The sequence below is a fragment of the Lepidochelys olivacea genome, assembly GCF_965140295.1.
Source record: "Lepidochelys olivacea isolate rLepOli2 genome assembly, chromosome: 20".
NCBI lineage: Eukaryota > Metazoa > Chordata > Testudines > Cheloniidae > Lepidochelys > Lepidochelys olivacea.
In genome coordinates, this window is record NC_140430.1 from 2792404 (window position 1) to 2801852 (window position 9449).

Sequence of the window (9449 nt, forward strand, 5' to 3'; positions counted from 1 at the left end):
GTTGACAAGAACCTGTGAGGAACAGTGGGGGTGGGGGAGTAAACACGGGGAAATAGTTTTACTTTGTGTAATGACACATCCACTCCCAGTCTTTATTCAAGCCTAAGTTAATTGTATCCAGTTTGCAAATTAATTCCAATTCAGCAGTCTCTCGCTAGAGTCTATTTTTAAAGTTTTTTTGTTGAAGAATTGCCACTTTTAGGTCTGTAATCGCGTGACCAAAGAGATTGAAGTGTTCTCCAACTGGTTTTTGAATGTTATAATTCTTGACGTCTGATTTGTGTCCATTTATTCTTTTACGTAGAGACTGTCTGGTTTGACCAATGTACATGGCAGAGGGGCATTGCTGGCACATGATGGCATATATCACATTGGTGGATGTGCAGGTGAACGAGCCTCTGATAGTGTGGCTGATGTTATTAGGCCCTGTGATGGTGTCCCCTGAAGAGATATGTGGACACCGTTGGCAACGGGCTTTGTTGCAAGGATAGGTTCCTGGGTTAGTGGTTCTGTTGTGTGGTTGTTGGTGAGTATTTGCTTCAGCTTGGGGGGCAGTCTGTAGGCAAGGATTGGCCTGTCTCCCAAGATCCGTGAGAGTGATGGGTCCTCCTTCAGGATAGGTTGTAGATCCTTGATGATGCGCTGGAGGGGTTTTAGTTGGGGGCTGAAGGTGACAGCTAGCGGCGTTCTGTTATTTTCTCTGCTGGGACTGTCCTGTAGTAGGTGACCTCTGGGAACTCTTCTGGCTCTGTGAGAACAGGGGGGAGCCCTGGGACTAGAACCCAGGTGTCCGGGCCCCCCAGCGCCCCCGACCACTCAACCCCACACCCCTCCCAGAGCTGGGGAGAGAACCCAGGTGTCCGGGCCCCCCAGCACCCCCTGACCACTCAACCCCACACCCCTCCCAGAGCTGGGGAGAGAACCCAGGCGTCCGGGCCCTCCAGCACCCCCTGACCACTCAACCCCACACCCCTCCCAGAGCTGGGGAGAGAACCCAGGCGTCCGGGCCCCAGGGCAAGGCCCCCCCAGCCAGTCCCCCAAGCTGGGCTCTGGAGCAGGGACTTGCCCCGCCCCTTTGGCAGGTGGGGGGTCAAGGGTCACGCCTCGGCCCCGCCTCCCAGGCTCCAGCGGAAGCCAGGCCCATCCAAGATGGCGGCGCCCCCGCCCGGCTACTTCCGCCCGGGTCACGTGAGGCGGGAAGGCCGGGGACTTGTCCCACGCGCCTCCAAGATGGCGGCGCCCATGCTGAACGCTCTGCGGCGGCCGGGCTGGGGCCTGCGCGGGGTGGGGCGGACTCGCGCCAGCGGCCCCCACCGGAGGGGTAGGCACCGGCCGGAGCCCCGCCCCCCGGGAGCCCCGCCCCGCCCCGCCGCCCTGGGGGGAGAGCCGCCCCCTGGGCCCGCCGGGGCTGGGGTCCGCCTGGCCTGGCGGTGCCCCCCCCCCGCTAGTCCTGGGGGGCTGAAGTGCCCGCTGCGGCTGGGGCTGAGGGGAGCGGGGGCTGGCGCTGCCCCCGGGGCTGGGGGCTGAGGGGGCTAGCTCGGGGGCCGGCGTTTTCCTGGTACTGCCCCCCTGGGGTGGGGGCTGGCTCTTAGGGGGCTGGCGCTGCCCCCCTGGGTTGGCTCAGGGGTGGCATGGCATCACTTCCTCACCACTGAGCTGCCCTGGTCTTGCGCTCCCACCGCCTCCTCTCTCTTCCCCAGCTGGCCTGTGCCCGGTACCGGCTCTCTGGCACTCTTCACCCCCCCCCCCCCCCCCGTTCTGGGATTGGGACCCTAACTCCCATTCTCCTTGCTGGGGCAGTGTGTGGGTGTCGTCCCCCCCCCCCCCAAACTGGGCTGCCTTTGCAAATGTTTGCTGCGACCTTGTCAAGTGATTTCCCAGTCCCTGATGCACGGCCCCTCCCAGCCCCTGAGACTCGCAGCTTGACCTTTCTTCCATTTCTCTGCAACCCACTTCCTGGCCAGCTCACTCCCCTCGCTGAGACTTGGCTCCCACCATGGAAAAGATTAGAGCAGCTGCAGGGGCGGCTGTTTTTAAAGGGACTTTGAGCTCAGCCCCACGGTTAAGCTTTGTTTAAGAACATCCGAGATCTCACATGAGTTACTGTGATTTGCTTTGCATGAGTGCCTGGTGGGGCTCAGGGATCCTGTCTGGGTGCTCACAGGGGTCCCCATACCAGAGACTGGCTTCAAATTGAGAGAAATGGGCATTGGGTTCTTTTGATCTGCCTCCTACTTTAGGATTCATGCTTTTCCCTGCTCCTATGAAGGTTACAAACTTACTCCTATGTTTTTTGCTGGGAAGCTGAGATGCTCCCGTAAATCAGCTCACTCCAGGAGCCAAGACATTTAGCAACATTGGGGTGTTTCTTGACTCATGATGAAATTGCAAGAGCTGGCAATGCTGTGATCATTAATGCATGTATCCTTGCAACGCCCCTTGTGAGAGAGGGAACTGCGATTAACTTTATTCTACTGATGGGGCAGAAGAGAGATTTTCAAAAGTGACCTGCCTGTAAGACTCAGAGCAGGGTCTGTCTTTTAACTGCATCAGTATGGTGCCTTGCACAAAGGGGCCCTGATCTCAGGTGTGACTAACCCTAAAAATGTCAGGTGTTAGCAAAACAGGAAAGGACCCCAAAATATAATTTTTATTTTGTGTGCCCTTTAAACCAACAACCTAACTGCCTCACCCCAGCCCACTAATGTGAATTATCTTGGTTCTAGTCATCTTGGAGTGGAAGAATTTGCTGCCCTAGTGGATTCTTTCTGTGAGCTCTCAGTAAAGCTTCTTCTTGTTTTTTCCCCCTCTCCCGCAGACATCAGTTTCAAGCTAGATGAGCGAACGGCTCACAGCAGCCTGGATCTCTCCAAAAAAGACACCGGCGTCATTTACCGCATGCTGGGGATTGACCCAACCAAAGTCCCCCAGAACCCTGAGCGATTTCGGGAGTGGGCTGTGGTGCTGGGGGACGCTGCCGTGTCCAGCGGCCAGCACTACTGGGAAGTGACAGTCAAGCGCTCGCAGCAGTTCCGTATCGGCGTGGCTGATGTGGACATTTCCAGGGAAGGGTGCATTGGGCACGACGACCACTCCTGGGTGTTTGCGTACTCCCACCGCAGGTGGTACGCCATGCTGGCCAACGAAACCACCCCCATCAGCAACATCGGCAACCCTGAGCGCGTGGGGCTGCTGCTGGACTACGAGGGCAGGAAACTCAGCCTGGTGGATGTGGGCAAACAGGTGTTCATCCATACCCTGGCCACGGAGTTCCAGGGGCCCGTGGTGCCCGCGTTTGCTCTCTGGGATGGGGAGCTGCTAACTCATTCTGGGTTGGATGTGCCCAAGAACCTCCAGGACAGTTAATGGTCAACCGCAGGGCCTGGGATGTCTGGACATGCCCTTCTGTAGGGAAACCTCCTTCAGTGTGAGGCAGAGAAAGGGATTTGGTCAGTCCCCTCACCCTGTTCAGCCCCGAGGGGGTGCTCTCCAGGCAGCTCTAGAGCTTGCTTTCCCCTCGGGAAGGAGCAGTCCCCTCTCAGTCCCCAGCTAGGAACCAACTCCAGCTCTTCTGCTCAGCTAAAGCAGGGTCCTCAGGCCAAGATTCTGCCTGCTACATCTGTGGCTCAGCCCTGGAGCAGAGAAGCCCCTCACTGCCCCTGGAGATCAGGCAATCCCAGACTTGTTTCCCTTCTCCATCTTAGGTAGTCCTTAGGAGCTTTGTGGCCATCTGCCACTCCTGTGCCAAACGCCCTGCCGGTCCCGGTGCCTGTTCCCCCATCAGTGCTCCCGGTGGCAGATTTGGATTTGAATGACATGAGGCATTGCTGGAGGGAGAGAAGCGTCACTGTCGCCCCCTTCTGTCTCGGGGGGGGGGGGGGCAGTCGGGTGCAGCAGCTCTCAGCTGGTCGGTCGTGCATTTCAGCGGCTGCACCTGAACCCAGCCGGAAATCCAGATGCCATTCCCCTCCTGTGTCGGCAAGGGCCGCTACGCTTCCGTTTCCACAAGTGCTTTATTAAGACGCAGCTTATTAAGCCGTTCTTTATTAAGAAGCTCCCTCTTCTCCCACAGCATCCCCGCCAAAGCTGTGGTCGCTTCCCCCCACTGTCTGGAGCCAATCAGCAGGCCCCAGGGATGGGCGGGCAAACGAATCCTGGCGCCGTTGCTTAGTGCAGCCACAGGGCTGTTCCTAGGTGCAGGGGAAAAAACCCAGGAAGGAGCAATACGTTTGGGCAGGGACTTTGTGTCTGTAGCTTTCCTCTCAGCCATGGTTTGTCTGGCTTAGCCGGGGGAGAGGGAACAGTGTTACCACTTAATGGGTTGCCACTGCCCCTTCCCAATCCTTCAGGGCAGGGGTGGCCAACCTGGGGCTGAGAAGGAGCCAGAATTTACCAATGTGCATTGCCAAAGAGCCACAGTAACGCGTCAGCTCCCCCCCCCCGCCCCCAGTGTCTCCTGCCCGCCACGATCAGCTGTTTTGTGGTGTGCAGGAAGCACAGGGGGGGAGGAGCAAGGGCGCGTCAGACTCGGGGAAGGGGCAGGGGCCTTGGGGAAAGGAGTGGAGTGGGGCAGAGCCAGGGGTTGAGCAGTGAGCACCCCCCAGCACACTGGAAAGTCGGCGCCTGTGGCTCCAGCCCGTGTCTATGTGAGGAGCTGCATATTAACCTCCGAAGAGCCGCATGTGGTCCCATCCCTCAGCAGCCCCGGTGCATCCGGCTACGTTCACACAAACCCAGCCCCCCGGCGGTGCTTTGCTGACTGTGTGTATTGGTGGGTCTTCCAATCCCCTCCCCTGTAATAAACCGGAGAATCCTCAGCAGCGTGCGTCCCCTCTCTCTGCGCCGTGTGTCAGGAGGGGACTCCTAGCGAAAACAGCCGCTCCCTAAACCGTGCCCAAATGCAGCCAGGTTGGTCTGTCTGGGCCCCACCCCCCCGCAGCTTTGCTGATGCTCCTCACTCCTGACCCACAGCCCCCTGCTCTCCTAGCCCTAGGCTCCCCTCAACTTTGCAGGTGCCCCTGACTCCCGACCCACAACCCCCTGCTAGCCCAATCCTGGGCTCCCCTCAACTCTGCTGGTGTCCTGACTCCCGACCCTCAGCCCCCTGCTAGCCCAATCCTGGGCTCCCATGAACTCTGCTGGTGTCCTGACTCCCGACCCGCAGCCCCCTGCTAGCCCAATCCTGGGCTCCCATGAACTCTGCTGGTGTCCTGACTCCCGACCCGCAGCCCCCTGCTAGCCCAATCCTGGGCTCCCATGAACTCTGCTGGTGCCCCTGACTCCCGACCCGTAACCCCCTGCTAGCCCAGCCCTGGGCTTCCCCCACAGCTCTGCTGGTGCCCCTCCTGACCTGCAGCCCCCTGTTCAGTAGTGGTCCATCTTCCAAAAGCCAGAATCTTACTCTCAAATAAGGCCCCAGTCCTCCCCTCCTCTGTTTGGATTTATTAGGTGTGTTACAGTTGCACTAGGAGTGCCAGTCCTGGGCCTGTTGTGCGAGGTGCTGCAGAGACAACAAAAAAGCTACTCCGGCCCCTAAGGAGCTCACAATCAAAGTGCGCGTTCAGGCCTGGTCAGAGATCTGGCCATGCAGAAGCCTCTACGGGACTCTGTGTGTATTACACAAGAACTGCAAGAATCAGAAGTCGTGGGGCTACCAAGACGTGCTTTAAACCACTGCTCCAGCTGCTGTTCTCTGCTGGAGCTGCGCTTCCCCCTTCCTCTGTACGTGGTGGTCTCTGGGAAGGCAGTGAGACCCTCTGATCCGACTACTATGGAGAGAAATAACCAGCACCCACAAAACGATCATTGAGGTAACCCAAATCCACACGCTGATCTTAGGGGACCTACCCCAGAAACAAAGTCTGGGCTGGAAGGGACCGCAAGGTCATTGCATCCAGCCCCCTGTGCTGAGGCAGGGCCAGATAACCCTAGACTAGCCCTGACAGCTGTTTGTCCCATCTGCTCTTAAAAACCTCCAAGGTGGGGATTCCACAACCTCCCTTGGAAGCCTGAGTGGGACTTTAACTATCTGTAGAGTTAAAAAGTTTTTCCTAATGTCCACCCTAAACTGCCCTTGCTGCAGATTAAGCCCGTTGCTTCTTGTTCTACCTTCTGTGGATGTGGAGAAGAATTCGTCACTGTCCTCATTAGAACAGCCCTCAGCGTATTTGCAGACTGTTCTCCGGTACTCCCTCAGTCGGCTTTTCTCAAGACCAAACCTGCCCGGTTATTTTAACTTTTCCTCACAGGTCAACCTTTCCTTTGATCATTTTTGTTGCTCTTCTCTGGACTCTCTCCAATTTATCCACCTCTTTCTTAACGTGCGGCACCTGGAACTGGATACGGTTCTCCAGTTGGGGCCTCCCCAGGGCTGAGTAGAGCAGGACAGTTACTTCCTGTGTCTTACATATGATGCTCCTGTTAATACAGCTCAGAATGATATTAGTCTCTTCCAGCTGCATCTTCAACTTCATTGAAGATTCACCTGCATGGCTACTAATGTGATACATGCCATCACGTGCCAGCAGTGCCCTCTGCCATGTACGTTGGCCACACCGGACAGTCCCTACGTAAAAGAATAAATGGACGCAAATCGGACATCAGGAATGGTAACATACAAAAGCCAGAGGGAGAACACTTCAATCTCCCTGGCCATTCTATAACAGATTTGAAAGTAGCTAAACTTGAACAAAAAACCTTCAGAAACAGACTTCAAAGAGAAACTGCAGAACTAAAATTAATTTGCAAATTTAACACCATTAATTTGCGCTTGAATAGGGACTGGGAGTGGCTGGCTCATTACAAAAGCAGCTTTGCCTTTCCTGGAATTGACACCTCCTCATCTATTATTGGGAGTGGACCACATCCACCCTGATCGAAGTGGCCCTGTCAACACTGGTTCTCCTCTTGTGAGGTAACTCCCTTCTCTTCATGTGTCAGTATATAATGCCCGCAGCTGTAATTTTCACTCCATGCATCTGAAGAAGTGGTTTTTTACCCATGAAAGATTATGCCCAAATAAATCTTTAAGGTGCCACCGGACTCCTCATCTTCAACTTGTGATCCACTCGAACCTCCAGTTCCTTTTCAGCAGTATGACCGCCTGGCCAATTATTTCCCCGTTTGGAGTTGTGCATTTGATTTTTCCTTCCTAAAGTAGTACTTTGCACTTGTCTTTATTGAATTGCGTCTTGTTGATTTCAGACCAATTCTCTCATTTGTCAAGGTTGTTTTTAATTCTAATCCTGTCCTCCAAAGTGCCTACAACCCCTCCCAGCTCAGTGGCATCCACCAATTTTATAGGCATCCTCTCCACTCTATTATCCAAGTCATTAATGAAAATATTGAATAGAACCAGACCCAGGACTGACCCCAGGGGAACCCCAGGAGATACGCTCTCCCAGTTTGATAGCAAACCATTGATAACTGCTCCGAGTACCGTCTTTCAACCAGTCGTGGACCCACTTTATAGTAATTTAATCTAGACTGGATTTCCTTAGTTTGTTTATGAGACTGTCATGTGAGGCCATGCCAAAAGCCTTGCTAAAATCAAGTTCTATCACATCTACTGCTTCCCCCCATCCACTAGGCCAGTAACCCCATCGAAGAAGGAAATTAGGTTGGTTTGGCATGTGTTGGTCTTGACAAATCCATGCTGGCTTGTCCTTATAACCCTGTTGTCCTCTATGAATTGGTTTATAAACGGATTGGTTAATCACTTGTTCCAGTATCTTTCGTCATATCAAAGTTAGTCTGATTAGTCTATCACTCCAGGGCCCTCTTTATAAAGGTAGGTTCTCTGTTTATCCATCTCCAGTCCTCTGGGACCACCCCCGTCCTCCAGGAGTTGTCGAAGATAATTGCTTCAGCTAGTTCCTTACGTGGCCCAGGACGAATTTCATCCGGCCCTGCCAACTTGAATACATTTAAATTAATGAAATATTCTGTATCTTAGGGTTTCCGTGTTCGGGCTTGTTATTTAGCATGTTGAGCATCTGCTCACCATTAATGTCTTTAGTGAAGATGAGGGTGGATACAAATCAATGTTATTTTTTAAAAAATTGGAATTTTTTTATTTAAATTGGATTTTTTTGATAAAATTCTTTTTGAGGGAAAAATCTGTCTAAAGATCGTTTTAATTAAGATACATTATAGCTCAAAGATCTCTCATCATGGAATAGGGATTATAAATTCTAATTCTATAGTATGAGACAAAATATTCATGTCACGTTTAAGAAAAGTTTTGTAAATGCGTTCCAATGGTTCACGGATTAGGGACCCAATCTTATGGGGCTCCACAGGCTTCTGTATAGATTATTTAGGTTAATCTTTCTATTTACCCAACGGGATTCAGTGCTCAGTCTAGAAGATACCATCAGAGATGCTTAGTTTTGCAGTTTTTAAACTGTGGGTTTGTGTCTCCAGACGTAACATGCTTGTTAACAGCAAAAATGTTTTCAAATAAATAATATACAGTGGTGAGAAATAACAGACCTCAACCCTATTGTCCCTCTGCACATTTGTGTACACAGAGGCAATCCCTTACCTCTCTCTAAAAGTGCAAAGTTTCAAGAAGTTCAATGAATAGAAGATTGTTGGGGGCGGAATAGATCTGGACATGGAGAAGAAGTCTGGAGATAAATGTGAGAAGGGAGGGACAGGCAGTAGAAACAAAAGTGAAACTGTTTGAGCAGCGTAGTCCAGAAATCTTGCGGTCTTTCTGAGTGTGGCCTTCATTGACTGGAGATCTACATACCATGTCACTAGAAGGGAAAACCTATAATGGCAGCAGGCCGTAAAAGAGACCCAGTTTGGGAATACGAACAATTCAAGAAATATATGTTTGCTAATGATGTTTTAAAGAAAGTCACGCCAGTGAACTGGTGGAAGTCGCTCAAGTACTTGGATTCAGAGGCTGTTGAAGTGATCATCTCACTTTTAACAGCAGTAGCTTCTTCTGCCAGTGTAGAAAGAACATTTTCTTCCTTTGGACTAGTTCATTCCAAATGGAGAAATCGTTTGGGTCCTGAAGAAGCAGGAAAGCTGGTTTTCCTTTTCCAGATTATGAACAAACAGGAGAACGAAGGTGAAGACGACTAAGTTAGCTGCAGAAGCCAGTATTTTAAGTTTCTCATGTTGGCCTGGCTGACCTCATCCATTTATTTTTTTTTTTAAATATTTCCTTGAACTATTTTAGTTTAAAACAATTTTAACAAAAACAAACCTGATTTTAAAAAACTTGAATGTTTAACTAAATTCAAAAATTCATATGCTTGTTTTGTTATAATATTATATGTTTGCTGTTGAAGAAAAAAAATCCAGAATATGTAACATTGTTGTTAAATAAAACAATTTAACTGTCTGTCTGGTGATGTTCTCCTCCTAATACAGCATGGCAAGGAAATCCTCCAAATAAATAACCTGTTGAATTGGAGACAGTGCATCTCCCA

The 9449-nt window shown here is 51.9% G+C and overlaps 1 protein-coding gene across 1 annotated transcript; it reads left to right on the top strand.

Moving 5' to 3' along the window:
• Positions 1-1149: 1149 nt before the first annotated feature.
• Positions 1150-4820, top strand: SPRYD4 (SPRY domain containing 4; the record flags this gene model as incomplete). Its single annotated transcript, XM_084610460.1, has 2 exons — positions 1150-1321; positions 2819-4820. The coding sequence occupies 2 exons, from the start codon at positions 1150-1152 to the stop codon at positions 3364-3366; spliced, it is 720 nt and encodes a 239-aa protein (XP_084466586.1). The 3' UTR covers positions 3367-4820.
• Between the last annotated feature and the right edge of the window lie 4629 nt (positions 4821-9449).